Genomic DNA, 15,455 nt, shown 5'->3' on the forward strand with positions numbered 1-15,455 from the left:
TCCATAGCATACACTTGCACTGACTCCTGCTGTATTTAACTAATGCAAAATTATGTGTAAAGTGAAAGTCTGTAAGTGTTGAAGCTTCATGGCTCTATGACTTAAGCACAAATATATCCAGAAATATCTGACCCTTGAACTTAATCTTATTGTTTATTGTTATGCTATTTATAGATGCAACAGCAGATGGGCAATATGAATTTAGGCCAACCACAGATGGGAATGGGATGGAGTGGCCCTCAGTCATCGGGACATACCCTGTCTACAAACTTGTGGCAATGATAGGAGTAGAGGAGCTTAGGGACAACATTCCATCATCCTCTCATACATATATAGTACTCTCCATCAAACTAGTGATGAATATAAAGGACATTGTTTGTAAGGGTATCCACAAACATTGAGTTTGTTCACAGCACTAAACCATTGGGGTTTTATTTACAGATAGGGATTGTAATATTTGTTTATCAGAAAGTTAAATGTGATAGTATTTGTTTTTTAATATGTATAATATACTAGGTTTTGTAAAGAGATGTTTTAATACAATTGTATGAAAAATACATATGATTTATTTTACATTTAATCTTAAATCTTGTGTTTGCCATAAATTAATAGTTTATTATTTTATGTGCTGAAGACATTAAAAAAATAACTAGAGTACAGTATAAATTTATATATCCCTACTTTGATCTTTTATTTGAATAACAATATATTTGACCACAAATATTGACATGTGCTTTTTTGTTAACAAAAATATGTTGTGGTGAAATTCATATTATAATCCACTAATCTGATAATTAGAATTAGACAGATTAGGGAACTATGCATGTTTTCATTCACATAAATTCCTGTATCAGATCATTTCATCTAATTGGGTTTGTTCGACTGAGCAGTTATAGGCATGTTTGTTATATCTTTAAGCTACCCTTAGGTTAACACATAAGTAACCCATTAGTAATCAAAGAAATAAAAGCTAAAAATAAAATAAATATTGTTATTAAACTGACTGTAAGTCACAACATTCAAGTGTGTCTTGCCTATGTAAAAATAGACTGCAGTTTCAACTTTGTTTTTTAAATCTTGAGCAACATTATAAATGAACATTTATTTAAAGTCTGACCACTTGCCCCTAACTGCTGTGGGTTCAAACTCCACCAGGGACTGGATTTTTTTATGTGAGGAAGCTATCAAGCTGGTTTAGGGAACAAGGATTGTTCTTCAATAATGCACAAAGTGGCACCTTAGGTACTCCTCCAACAATAAAGCTGGAAAGTCACTGAACTGTGTTTGTACATAAAACCCACCAAAAATATATATATAGAATCTGATTTATGATATAAACACACAAAAATATACTGATTGATATTGATGGTATAAAATACAAGTAAGAAAAGAAAAAAATGTGTGTGCATATTCTTTGTATTTTTGAGTTAGTAAATTGACTTGTTCTTTATTGATATTTCTATTTATCTCAAAATAGTGTTAATATTTGGTTGTCATGACATGTTTTGTGGTGTGTTGTTTTTTTTTCCTTCAAAGAACACCAAATTTCATGATTACAAAGTTGTCAACAGGGTGTATGTGGGCCCATTTCCAAAAAGAGAGTGGAAAAAACAAACCCATAGAATAATTAGATGTAATGTTTACACTGGTAATGTAATGAGTTTAACAATATGACGATTTATATAACATGTTTTCTTATTTGAGAAAGTTTATTTCTTTATCAATCATTAACATCATTTCAAATGATAAGAAAAATTGAAATAGAAGTTTTAATTAAGTCATTATGATGTCTTTATATTACAAAAATGTGGTTCCACTGTGTATGAAAGAAACCATATGGACTTTTAGGCAATATGGTGCGGGAGGTGTAAAAATTTGATTCACATTTTAACACCCATTGCTATTAAAACTTTTAAATGAAAAACTTTCAAATAAATGAGCCGCGTCACAACAAAACCAACATAGTGCGTTTGCGACCAGCATGGATCCAGATCAGCCTGCGCATCCGCGCAGTCTGATCAGGATCCATGCTGTTCGCTTCAAGTAGAGAAACTGATAGCGAACAGCATGGATCCTGACCAGACTGCGCGGATGCGCAGGCTGGTCTGGATCCATGCTGGTCGCAAACCCATTATGTTGGTTTTGTCATGACGCGGCTCAAATGTTAAATCTCTATCCATTAACTGATTATCATTCCGTACATGATTCTAAGATTTCATGACTAATTCATGTGCCAAGCATATTTATTTAGTTTCATTATCTATAAACATTTATTGATTTTAATTGAAATTTGCATTCTTAGGTCTTATAGAAAACATGGCAGGTTCTAAAAATATATTATCCATAAATTTTTTGTTGATTTAAAATTGAAGATGATTTATGAATTGGACTGGGGATGTGCAATGTTTTAATTTAACTGATGTTGCAAATAATATCAAAATGACCAAGTTCAGTTGATTTAGGAGAATATAAATAATATTAAAGAATCTTGAACCACTATATTGTAGAACATTAGGCCATACTATTTCTTATCATTTGTTTGTTGTATCTTTTTCTGCATGTAAACTTAAGATTGTGATATACATGTGAATATTTTGTAAATATGTTTTGCTCTTCAATATTGGAGGAATAAAAAGTATCTATCTAACTGTTTCCAATTGTATGAGTGTGAGAAACTAGAAAACTTAATTATTAATTGTTCAATTATATATGTTCATTAATAGTTAGAAAAAAAAAGAGAAGTTTTTTAAATTATTAAGGTACAAGTATTACCTGAAGATGTGACAGTCTGTAGAACTTTAGTCTCATATTTTGTTTGCAATAAGAGATGAAATTTTGTAGGACCCACAAAATCAAAATCATTCAGCTGTCAAGATTTTGTAAATGCTGTCTTACACTCTTAGGCCATAGTAAGATGAAAACATTTTGAAAATTTTAATGTATTGTAAGTTCTGAATAAAGCTTCATGCATTAGTTCTTTTTGCATTTGTTGTGTTCAAATTTTGAAAAAGAAAAATTTCAAATTATTTGTATGAAACAAATATGCTTGCATTTTTTTAAGGAGCAAATAGCATGTTCAGGAAATCATTGTCTCAAACGGTTTAAGCACTGCATATAATATCAGCGTAGTGTTTTGTTCTGGAACATTTTATTCTGTTTATGCACAGTATACATGTGACAAGTTTTCAAGAATCTAAGATTAACCTTAAGATTTAGGAAACAACAAAGTTGTACCATTTATAGAAATATTTCATTAGATTATAGCTTTATTCTCTTTAAAACATTGGTATCAGGTATTGTGTTTAAACTTCTAAAATGTTCATGTGCTGGTTTTGAAATCCTTCATGTTATTGTGTAAAATCTGCTTTTTTGTGAAGTAATAATTTCTGTAGATTAAGTGTACCGGTATGTATTATTGTTAGAAACCCAATACAGAAATAAATTTAGTTCAGTTTCGCGTGACTTGTTTTGAATGGAAGCTGTAGAACATTTAGGTGTAATTGTTAGTGAATGTCACTAAAACTAGCATAAAAATAATTTAGATAGGTTTTGTATAACTTGTATTGAATGTTGTGAAAATTATTTGATTTACTACACACAGAAAGATGCTGGGTTTGGCACATATCTTTTTGAAAAAAGAGATACAATTATGTTAAAAAAATTTGTAATAAATTTACCAAAAATTAATACTTCATAAATATTCATTATTTTACAAGAGTAGCTTCTATTTTATGTTCATAAATATTCATTATTTTACGAGAGTAGTTTATATTTTATGTTTAATTTTATATTTGTCAGGGTGATTTGAAATATAAATATACTATTTCATTTTCTCCATGTTCTCCATTTTTTTGAGGAAAAAGAACAACAACAAAAAAATGTCTGAAGTCATTTGAAAATGTTTGATAGAAATAAAACACATTGCTTTTAAATAGCTAGAGACTTTACCTCAAATGATACAAGCAGTTCAGCATTTTCAGTATTAATCCTCAACCATTCTGCTCACATGCAATTTTGATCGCTATTTTTCAAAGCCATATTGTTAAATATAACTGTAATTTCACTATACTTGATGAAATATGGAGCATATATTTATTCATTACCAATAATCCAGTGATAACCGTGTCTGGATGTAGCTTACATCTGAAATCTTACAGTGAAATAAACGTACAATCTATATTTATATTTTAGGCTAAATCTGATTGGTCTTTCAAAAGCAAAATGATAATTCAGGAATAAGATTAAAAATTAGTAACTCCCATGTCAATCAGTCCAAAAGAAGTTAAATCTACCCCATGTTAAATGATCTACACAACAAATCACTTTCAATTCACATTTCCCAGAGTGCAATTTTATGTTAAAATGTAGACTGGGTACCAATCTGTCCTTGGGTGAATTTGAATTTAGACTGATTTGCCTTACATTCTTAATCTGAGTCGATATAGAATAGCCATGTTGGTGAAGTTTGGTATCATAGATACCTGGTATTATATATAGTACTTTGTTATATTGTTTTATGTAGTTAACAGAAGCCAAATGTGAATACCAGTACAAAAGTATGTATAGATATGCTCTCATTTTGAAATCGACAAAGCACCATGTCTCAATGTTTGACGATTTTGTCTATATCATGTAAGATATGTAACAAATTTAATTTTTGTAGATTTGAGATTAAATTTTGTTTATATATGTGTATTTTGTACAATGTATGAACACTTAACACTTTTCTGTAATAAGTTACTGCTGAAAAATAACAAACACTATCCTGTTACCTAAATTTTAACCAGTGAAAACAAAGGACATTTTGCATTTAGTTTGGCAATACACTGTAAGAAATTTCTTATTTAAAAAACAGTTTGGTGAAGAAAAGAATTGAGAAATAAGAAAAAGAGGTTTCAGTATGTAGATATGTTTTCATATTATTATACAAAGCAAAGATACTGACAAAAAGAGGGGCTGATCAAAAAGCTGATTATGAAATCCTGTCTTTTTTGTTTTATTTTTTTAAAGAATAAATATGTATGAAATTCAATGTCACCTTTTTAGTCAGCCTTTTTTTCTTTCTTAAACTATAAAAGAATTATAATTTACTGCTTGAAATTATTGTTGATGCATAAACATGTAGGAAATGTTGTTAAATTTGTGTCATCGATCATTTTAAACAAGTGGTTTTCAGTTTTTCTTTTTTTATATATTATATTGAAGTGTTTCACAACATGTATGTATGTATTTGTACTTTGTTGACTCATTATTTAGTGAATTGTAAATATTATCATTGTGAATATTAAAGATGATAAGATGTCATTATATTGTGTTCATTTATCATGTATACCATAAAATTTCCAGCTTAAACTCTTTAGAAGCAAAAATAAACTTGTGGCTTTCTGGGAGCGACTCAATTTAGGCCAATTTTTTTTTATATTTTGGTTTACTGATTTTTTCCAAAAAAAGGTAGGGTCGGCGGCGGGAAAAAAAAAAAAAAAAAAGTTTTCATAACTATAAATGTGGTGCATACATATACATAGTACTTACTAGAGCAATGAAATTAAATACATTGCCGATTGTCTATTCCAAAGATTGTTTAAATACACAAAAAAAAAACTTTTGCTCATATTGCCATTGTTTAAAAACACACATGAAATCTACACACAATGACTTATGACAAGTGGCAAGCGAGCTCTCCAAAAGAATCTGTCATTCTTTGATGTTTACACACTGCTGTGTAATCTGAATCATCAAAGGTGCCGAAAATCAGCTGACTTGCACTCATTTCTTTATAGATCAGTTGTTAAAAAAAACTGTCAAGAAAAGATTACACAAAGTTATGTTCAATTTTGCCCATTGTGAAAATATTTTTATCGGATAATTAGCGGGTCAATTTTTGACATAAAAATCTATTAAAAGTAAGTGCGGGCATTTTTTTTTATTTTGTTTGTTTGAAACCTGTATTCAACCTGCTTTTAAAGACTATTTTTTTTTGTAAAATCTGAAAATACTGATCTTGTCAATTGCAGCAGATTTCTCTCGCTCTGTCCTTGAATGTAATTGCTTACGTAATTTGGGGTGTTTCTTTTTTTTGTTTGGTTGTTTTACATTTTTACGCATTTCGACCTTCAATGCATTGATGAAATATGATCAAAGCCTAATTATAATTCTGTGAGAATGACATGCCCCCTTTTAACAGACATTCTTTCATAATACACCAATAAACACTTTGCCCAACTAGCAGACGACAGGCTATTCTCGAGTAAAGATAACCGGTTGCGTATCTCACTGTATAAATCGTAGGTAAAATAGTCTGGCATGTGGTAGGTTTAACAGTTAATTAAAATACTTACCGGCGACATTTCTTTGACAAGTCGTATTATTAGCAGCGTATTTCAAGACAACACAGAATTTTTTTGGGGGCAGATTTTTTTCTTTTTTTTTTTTCATTTTCCCAAAATACAGAGTCGGCGGGTCTGTAAACCGAAATATCAAAAAATAATGGCCTTACCCATGCAATCAGTGTACACTAAAAACAAGCCAGCACATCTGTGCTGTCTGATCATAGTCTGCACTGTTTCCTATTAAGTCATTACATAACTTTTCCCTTAACCTTTTACCCCATGAGCATATTGCGAAAAATGGCTGTTTTCATTGAAAGCATCCTCATTCCTTTAACAAGTTCAAACTGCTATGAAACTATGAAAAATGCTTCAATACTGATGAAACTTGGCACAAATGTTGACTAGACCATAGCCTCTGAAACGGCAAGCTCAATCGTAAATTTCCTGTTACCATGGCGACGGGGGAACGTCTCAAAATTGCCAAAAATCACTATTTTGCATTGTTTTTTTTCCATCAAAACTGATTTCAAAGTGCTGCAATTTCTCAATGAATTGTGATAGAGTGAAAGGCTTTTCAGCGTCAGTTACTAGTTACCCTAAGATTGACTCGAGGCCATTTTTAGCCTGTCACATGTCTAAAAATTTCTTGGCGATGAGGGTGGACTACTGCCCCCTTCAAACCCCCCAAACAGAAGGGGGCACATCCCCCTTCTGGCAACTCCCTGATGTAACATTTTGATGGGGGGCAGCGCCGAAAAAGTGGTCACTTTTTTTAACAACATTTCTCAAACGAAAAAAAAACGGTGTTTGGGGCCAAAATAGGTCATTTTTTCACTGTTTGAGGCCTGAAAGGGGGGGGGGGGGCAAAAAGCAGTCAAAACACGCTTATATGAGGGAAAAGGTTAAATGAAAAATGGGTATGTCCACATTAAAAGATGGACAAGTCCATTTATGTTTAGTGTGGTAAAGGGTTAATATTGGCTTACTTATACCACTACTTGTGACAAGTATTGTCTATTGAATAATACTATTGACAAAAACTTCAATGCCTAGAGCATTTGGCGTTGCCTAGTAGAACTCAACAGAGGGTATGTGAATCATGGCTACATTGTAAACAAAGGACACTTACGTCCACACTTTATTTCCCTGTCACAGTGGCATATTTACATATCTAGATATCTCATAAAGGCCATGGTTTATGTAATAATTTATATATAAAGTGACTAATGTTTCTCATTTAAATATATTGCTAACCAGTTTCTATAAATCATAAATGCAATTTAACAATATCATTGTTACAATGTTGATTGACATTCTTTGTGTACATATGTGTGTATAAGTTAATTCGAAATCCCCTGATGGCTGAAAAAGTTAAGGACAGGACACAAAATATACCCTCCATCAGCCCTTTCATCTTCAGGTGTTACCTTGACTTCTGGGTGTTGTTCATGACACATTGTCTCATTTTGATGAACATATGTCCCAAGTTATTTCAAAATTCCATTGATGAATGACTGAGTTATGGACCAGACACAGTGTGCTTGAGGATGGACAGACAGACAGATGGAGCTCATTTATACATGTACCTTCAAAAAAGTGTGTGGAACAATAACTTAAAATTCTGACATCAGATTTTTTGATAAAAACAAAAAAATGAACTGAACATTTTTTCCCAAGGTTTTTATTTCATAAAAATATGACAGTCTAGCCCAAGAAAACCGTTTCAAAAACATATCAAATCCCCCATTATGATGCAAAAGTTTGATGATTAGCAAACTCTTCATGAGTTTCCCTACTTCAATGGAATTCAAGATGGCAGTGTAATTCTTGTATTGTCACCAAAATGATCATACAAACCTAAATTATTGCACAAACAACTACCATCTTTATAATTCCAGAGAATGGCAAGCCAATCAAAAAAGCCTTTGACCTGTGAACATTATTTCCTTATGACACATTGTCTTACAACTCATAGTCATGATTCCAGTATGTCTTTATAATTCACATTTTTTTATTACATGTACATGTATATAAGTCTGATCTGTATCACTGGACTTTAAGTTTAAAATTGTAAATGTGCAGTCAAAAAATCTTCATACAATTTTTTTTTACATCTCAAAGGCACTTTACCACCCTAATGATATTGATTGAACACTTCTGTCTGTAAGACTGTTTCATGCCAATATGACATGAAAAATATAAAATATATCCTCCATAATTATGTCCGATTAAAGTTTTATTCTGTTTTATCTTCTTCGTTTTGAAGGCGGGGCATCTGGTGTAGCAGGACTTGCTGTGGATGATGGAGTGTTGCGGGTTCGTTTACGTTTAGGTGAGTTATCTGGTGTGTTTAACACTGGTGTACCAGCAGAATGACGACTATCTGACTTGGAAGACTTTGATGATCCTACAATAAACAATAAAATAGTCAAGTAACAGAAAATATTTCAAAATGTTTACTTGTCAGGGCTTTAAATTCATGAATAAGAAAACAATGTTCAAATTCCCCCTCCTACAGAGACATGTACTATTCCCCCCAGAAACAATTTAACAGAGAGCCCAGGTTGTTGAAAAATAAACCTGTAGTGTTTATACAGGGTTCATACAGACATCCAATGCCAAAATTCAAGGACTTTTTAAGCACTATTTAAGCATGTAATTCCATTTTTAAGCGCATTGTTTGCACATATATCAACACAATATTCAACCTTAGAAGGAGTTTATTCACCATTTTTTCTTGTATTATACACATTTTCTTGCCAAATTTTAAGCTTTAATAAAATAACAAAGGGTGCATCAAATACAAATTAGTTCAAAAACAACTGCAATTTGTCCACTTACTTACTCTATTTATTTTGATACTTCATTGGATCATTTTTACTGTTAATTTTTATCGACGTTATGTCATTCAATCATTTTCAAGCATAATTTCAGCAAATTTCAGCACTTTTTAAGCACTTTTCAAGACAGTAATCAAATTCAAGGACTTTAAGCACTTTTTTACATTTTTAAGCACTTTTTAAGAAAGGGACTCAAAATCAAGCACTTTTTAAGACTGTACGAACCCGGTTATACTAATTAAACTTAAACCTGCTGAATTTCTGCAAAAGATCAGCCCATCTTCCATTTTTTCAACTGCCTTGCTTGGCTCTATATTGGTGTCAAAGGCTAACATTTGGTCCCAGTAACATAAGGGTTAATTCAATCTGTTATTATCATTATAAGTAATCGGGCATCATATTGTAACAATATGCGTTTTATGACCAGTCATACTAACAAAACAAAGATGATAAGACATTTTCAGTTGCACTGGTGGAGCAAGACTACAGGTGCCCTTCTGTGTATTGTTTAAGTCCCAAGAAAGAACATGGGTATGACCTTAAACAAGCCTTGAGTCTCTTAAGGCATAGCTCTCTCTTTCTTCTCTCTCTTGTTTTTCAGATTTTTTTTTTTTTTTTTTTTTTTTTTTTTTTTTTTTTGCTACTTTTATAAACTTGTTTTTAGTTACAGCAGGTATCAACCAGATAACGCACACTACTGGAATATAGTTTGAACAGTTTCAACAAACTAAAATCTAACAAGCAATAAAATGGTTAAGGTCTCTCTTCGAGTATATAGACCCACATTCAGACCTTACCTGAGTCACTACCTTTATCAGGTTTGTCCTGTTTATCAGCCTTTTCACTTTTATCCTGTTTTTCTGGTTTATCAGTTTTTTCAGGTTTAACATCAAGTTTATCAGTATCTTGTTTTGGATGTATTAAACGAGGAAATGATGTTTCTTTGACATCTGAAAAGTCTTTTTCTGGTAAACTGAAGTCTAATTCTTTGTTTGGAAATGGCAATATCTCGGACTCATTCTGAAAAACACAGAGGAAAATGAAATTATATAGTCAGGTAAAAATTACTTGAAATATATATTATACACATATGTATTACTGCATTCTATCCATTGATAATTCTTGTAAATTAAGTGAACTTTACTATTGTTTTAAACTAATATTAATTTGGTAAGTTACAAGTTCTTCTGTTTATAATTGATCATACATGTATAGATATTAATTTCATCTCTCTTAGACAGAAGAAGTGGTTTTGAAATACACGAAACTTAAGAGCATAAGGTAAATATATCTCTATAGATAATGAAAGAAATGTACACATTTTTCTTCAATGACTGAACCAGAATCATTTATTCAAATATATTTCAATAGTTTTTTCTCAATTAACTTTGCATATTACCAAGTTTAAGTGTTGGTTCTGATAAAGTTGAATAAGAAAATAGAAATTGTGAATGCTGTAAAAATAAGGGTATGTTTTTCTTTATGTATCTAAGTCAAAAGACCTTAAGTATGATGCCTGTAGTTTGAATATTCTCAAAATACCTATATTAAAAATATGTTTGTATACTTTTTTAGAGCAAATGGTGCATGCCCTTTAAAGTAAAAATCATAACTAAAATAGAAGATAAATATTTTGTTTCTGATTATTTTATTCTGTTTAAGTGTGATATTCATGTGTGTTAAATAACAGACACATTTTATCTTACAACTCTTTCAAAAATCTATCATGGGATATTGAAAAAAAAAACAACATTATTTTACTAATTAAAAATCTTATAAAATATTCTATAAGATATAGCTTTTTACACTTTAAGTGTACATATGCTATGCATCTGCAATAGTTGTATTCTACAAATATTGTTAGTAATCTAAATGAGTGAATCATCATAACCTGACTATTTTAAGTTTTCATATTAAATTATGACCAATAAACAAATTTAAACCAGATACAGTTGCAAACTTACAAAGGGTGATAACAAAAACATATATTCATATCAAGTAATAATTATATTATTGTAAAAGAAAATATTTATGTCTTACATGATTGCTTGTTCTTACCAAGGCATTTAAGTCGTATAATTCACCGAGATAATCCCATATTTGCCTAGCTGTAATCTTCTTGTTTGTACTTGAAAGTTTTTCATGAATGCTGACCATGTGGAAATGTCTGTTGACTCCTGAAATTAAAACATTACTTTATAAATTGGCAATGAAAGCTGAAGATTGTTTTGAGAGAAAAAAACTGCTAAACTAACTCATTCTGTATCTACAACTCATTATTTTATTAGTTGAAGGGAGATAACTCAAAAAATTAAGCAAGGTAGAATAATGGCTTTTTATACACTGCACTTTCTCATGCTAATCTATATTACTGTTAAGATAATTGAAGCAAAGTAGAATTATGGTCCTTTAACACTGCACATCCTCCTAGTTGGATTACACATTCTCCCATTTACCTCAAATGTGTAATGTTTGAATGAGAAATCATTGCTGCTTTGGAAGTTATAGTCCTGACAAGTATTTTTTTTAGGTATCATTAAGGGAGATAATGAAAAAAATTAAGCAACTTACAGTTATATATTGTTCCTCTAGCCACTTGAGTATTTAAATGTAAGCTAGATGAACAATAGGTAACTGTACTTTCTCTTTCATGTCATTCATTCTGTAAGGCTTTTATGAGGCTATTTTCATAAATGTGGCTAAAAAGAACAATAGAGAGAACAATAGAGTAGCTATGTACTGTCTTGTTAGAAAAGATGGACAAGGCAGTGACTACATGTATATGCTCTCCCTTTGAAGAGCATAAAAAATTTAAAATACATGTACACTAGTGGTTGCTGTATTCAGAATATCACATATTTTTTTGCATAAAGTATAACGGGTTGTACAGTTTGGTCGAACAAATTCAATACAGAATGCCAATTTACACATGACAGTGAGTAATTCAAGCACAAAATTCAACATGCATGCAAAAAAAATGAAGGCAAGGGGTAAATGTATGCATGCAAGCAAATTTAATTTGTCAGAATCACTGAATTTTAAATGAATGTTTGGGATAGTCTAAACTGCATATCTTATTACCTAAAAGCTGTTGCCGTCTACCTATCTACCTATTGTTAGAGTGATTGTTTAGTCCTAAGCTATTGTTATGTCAGCTACATTGCTAGATTACAGCAACAAGTGATAAGTCTGTGCCTGTGTTAGTGGGTAGTAATCTAAGTGAAACAGCTGTCAGTTCATTACGTGTAATATCATGAGTTTTTTTTTAATTTGTTCTTCTACTCTTTGAATAAATTAGTATACAAAACATGTTCCAACTACATTATATGTTCCAACTACAGTACAGTGTTTTCACCAGTTAAAATTGAGTAGACAGGCTGCATTAGGATTCAGCTTATTGAAAGCTTTCTTGACTAAATATAAGGGGACGAGATGACCATGGGACGAGTTGGCCAATAGACGAGATTTGTTTTGTCATCTGTGTTGCGACGATCCAGATATAAGCCAAATTGTATGTACAATTTATTGTTACGAAACGTATTGGTTACGAACTAGCGATAAACAAGCTTCTCGTAACTAGGAAGAAATTTAAACCATTCCTACTGAATTGATTTTTTTCTTATGTTTTGTTTCATTTCACATACCAACTGGTTTATGACCCCGGAGTGCATGAAATAAGTTCACTTCCATTTCACAATTCCAATTGAAGTTTTCTTCCGACATTTTCAAGCTTCTTTTGATATTAGTTTTTGAGCAGTTGATTTATATAAATCCAACGTGTAATATCTAGAGAAAAGTGGAAGTTTGAATAAAATGACAGGGCTATATTTTGATTGTTTCCCTGACAAAGTTAATAATTGAAATAGAACTACACAAATCTGCTGTAGAGTCGTATGTTATATGGGTGAAATATCAGCAAATGCGCTTTCATCTAGATAAATCTAATATATTACTAATTTGTTATGTCCTTAAATGCAATCAAAGCATAGAACATAATTGATGGAAATTTTATTAACATACTGTGTAACTGGTACGAGAAAATGTGAATAATTAATTTTGTATTCATGAAAAATATATTGTTCATGCTCTCTGTATAGGTCTGAGAACAAAACATCTGCTTTCCTAAGATAATTTAAAGCAGCGTTTTGGAGCGTCCCAAAATCTGGTGCGAAATGTCCCATGCATATCTGGTCCGAATTGTTGCAAAATTCCAGGTCCTTGAGATGAGTGCATGCATGCAATTGTTAAAAGGGTATGGTAGATTTTGTCGAATATGGTCAATACGGCATCCATGCTTCTCAACAATCACTATTTATATGTGCTGTAACAAATGAGTTTTGGAGGCCTAGCTGTGGAAAAAATGTACGTACAGACCCTTAGAATTAGGGATAAAATAATAAAAATATATGTATCGATACAATGAAAAAGACAATGTAATTAATGATTTTATAAATGGAAAGCTATATAACAGCCAACACGAAGGATTTTTTATAACCTTGTTATAAAATCCTGTATTATACATGAAAATATACATTCTCTACAATCCAACTGCCTGTTCTTCATGACTGCATTTGGTAATGGCTCTCATAGCTGCCACTGCCATGAAGACAACTTTTAAAATGATTGTCTTCGCTTTTTTGCTATTTAATATATTATTCTTTTGGTAGTAAACATTTTATTACTATTTCAGGGTTTTGAAATATCAAACAAGTGTCACATATCTGATTTCAACAGCGTAAACTCTTTGCAATGCGGTTGACATGTATGTGTATGTATTCCAGCTAGGCTTAATGAGTTTCCATCCGCCCTTTCAGGCGCTGAGAGTGTTACCGCGTGCTTTGTTCAATGATATAAAAAAAACGGACCTGGACATGTCACCGTTCATGTCCTTAAATGTTATTAGCAACCAAAAGGTGACCTGTAAATTTTGAATTCAGTAATTCGCTAAATGATACTAAATAATCATGTGTGCAAGTCGATTTTTATAATGATAATATTTTGATGCACGGGAGGCCAATGAGACCATCATATGCATCATGAAGAAAAATATGGTGTTGCTGCCAAAATACTAGTACATGGTCATATCTTGTAATGCGGTTGACTTGTAAACAAGAGCATTTAATTTTTTTTTAAATAAACAAAAAGAGAAAGCAACTGACCATATCTATAGGCGAGCCGATTTGGAACCCATGACGTTTATTGAAACACACTGTTTAGAGAACCACATGTCATGCAATCTTTATAGCCATGTGATTAACTGTCAACTAGATTTTACAACTTTTATTAAACTGGCGACGTCGTTTTCATACTCATTATTTATTACCAGGACTTTGTAGAGGACCACTAAATGGTGGTACTTGTCAAATATCAAAACAATAGGTCTTACACTTTTTGAGATATCACAAAAGGGCATAGTTCGCATAGATCTATTTCTACCATTTTAGAAGTCGCAACTTTGTAATGCATGATGGAATCAGGCCTCGTAACAAAAATAAACCAAGGCCTACTGATTAGATAAGTTCTGTGCAAATAAAGTGCATATCAGATATATTAACATTATCACGAAAAAGGCAGCAAGTACATATATACACTTGGTTTTCTAAAGAGGAACTTAAGATACTGTCCTCCCAAAGTGAAAGAAAAAGCTTTACATTAATTTGGTCAGACCTAAACTGGAATACGCTTCTCCAATATGGAATCCTTTACAAAAGACTCAAGTTAAACAGATAGAACAAATCCAAAGAAAAGCAGCGAGATGGGTATTGAATAGACCGTATAACCCACACAATCCTAATAGTGTAACTGAACTGATAAATAAATTACAATGGCCCAGTCTTCAACAACGTAGAGTATGGGCAGATGTGACTCTCATGTACAAAGTAGTAAACTTTTTAATAGCCGTGCCAGTGATTTACCATCCCACTATTGCCACCGTTCGTTCAACCCGGGGAAGTCACCGTATGAAATTCATTCCAATTCAATCTAGAATCAACGTTTATCAACACTCATTTTTTCCAAGGACTGTTAATACCTGGAATATTATACCGGATTCTTGTGTTACTACTGAGAGCCTGGAGGCGTTTTAATCTTCCATCCAGCTCGTTCAAGTCGTACCATCATATGTATTAATGGACACCATGCACCTTGTAAAGTATAAATACATGTTGGCCACCAGACCTTTTAGGGTGTAGTGTGGAACATCAGTTTGTCATGGGACAGTTGTGATACAATTGTGTAATATAGTTTTAAAAATTTATGTCGGAACACGCCACTCTACACCGATGTA

At 31.8% G+C, this 15,455-nt stretch overlaps 2 protein-coding genes across 6 annotated transcripts in view; one reads left to right on the forward strand and one right to left on the reverse strand.

Annotated features, from left to right (window-relative positions):
* The window catches only part of LOC132721936 (stromal membrane-associated protein 1-like), a 34,184-nt gene extending 28,877 nt beyond the window's left edge, over positions 1–5,307 (forward strand). For all 4 annotated transcript variants that reach the window (XM_060706320.1, XM_060706322.1, XM_060706323.1 and 1 more), the window contains one exon: positions 175–5,307. In XM_060706320.1, the coding sequence (XP_060562303.1) occupies positions 175–282 (108 nt within the window). In that variant the 3' untranslated portion in view covers positions 283–5,307. The remainder of the gene's footprint in view (positions 1–174) is intronic.
* Positions 5,308–8,318: 3,011 nt separating this feature from the next.
* Positions 8,319–12,972, reverse strand: LOC132721937 (MRG/MORF4L-binding protein-like). 2 transcript variants are annotated; one of them, XM_060706325.1, is made up of 4 exons: positions 12,814–12,972; positions 11,228–11,346; positions 9,979–10,189; positions 8,319–8,736 (listed from the first exon to the last, which is right to left on the reverse strand). In XM_060706325.1, exons 1-4 carry the CDS (start codon positions 12,890–12,892, stop codon positions 8,576–8,578), a joined length of 570 nt encoding a protein of 189 aa, XP_060562308.1. In that variant the 5' UTR covers positions 12,893–12,972; the 3' UTR covers positions 8,319–8,575. The 2 variants fall into 2 exon arrangements, with proteins under 2 accessions (XP_060562308.1, XP_060562307.1); XM_060706324.1 differs by having other exon boundaries at positions 9,967–10,189.
* Positions 12,973–15,455: the final 2,483 nt, after the last annotated feature.

The sequence above is a fragment of the Ruditapes philippinarum genome, unplaced genomic scaffold, assembly GCF_026571515.1.
Source record: "Ruditapes philippinarum isolate M1 unplaced genomic scaffold, ASM2657151v2 ctg48_1_1_1_1, whole genome shotgun sequence".
Taxonomy (NCBI): domain Eukaryota; kingdom Metazoa; phylum Mollusca; class Bivalvia; order Venerida; family Veneridae; genus Ruditapes; species Ruditapes philippinarum.

Excerpts from the sequence above, each read along its gene's own strand:
- LOC132721937 (XM_060706324.1), bottom strand. The coding sequence starts at position 12,892 with ATGTCGGAAGAAAACTTCAATTGGAATTGTGAAATGGAAGTGAACTTA. Across the intron at positions 10,190-11,227 it reads TATACGACTTAAATGCCTTG|AATGAGTCCGAGATATTGCC; the intron begins GTAAGAACAAGC and ends TGTGTTTTTCAG. Across the intron at positions 8,737-9,966 it reads TGATAAAGGTAGTGACTCAG|GATCATCAAAGTCTTCCAAG; the intron begins GTAAGGTCTGAA and ends TGTTTATTGTAG.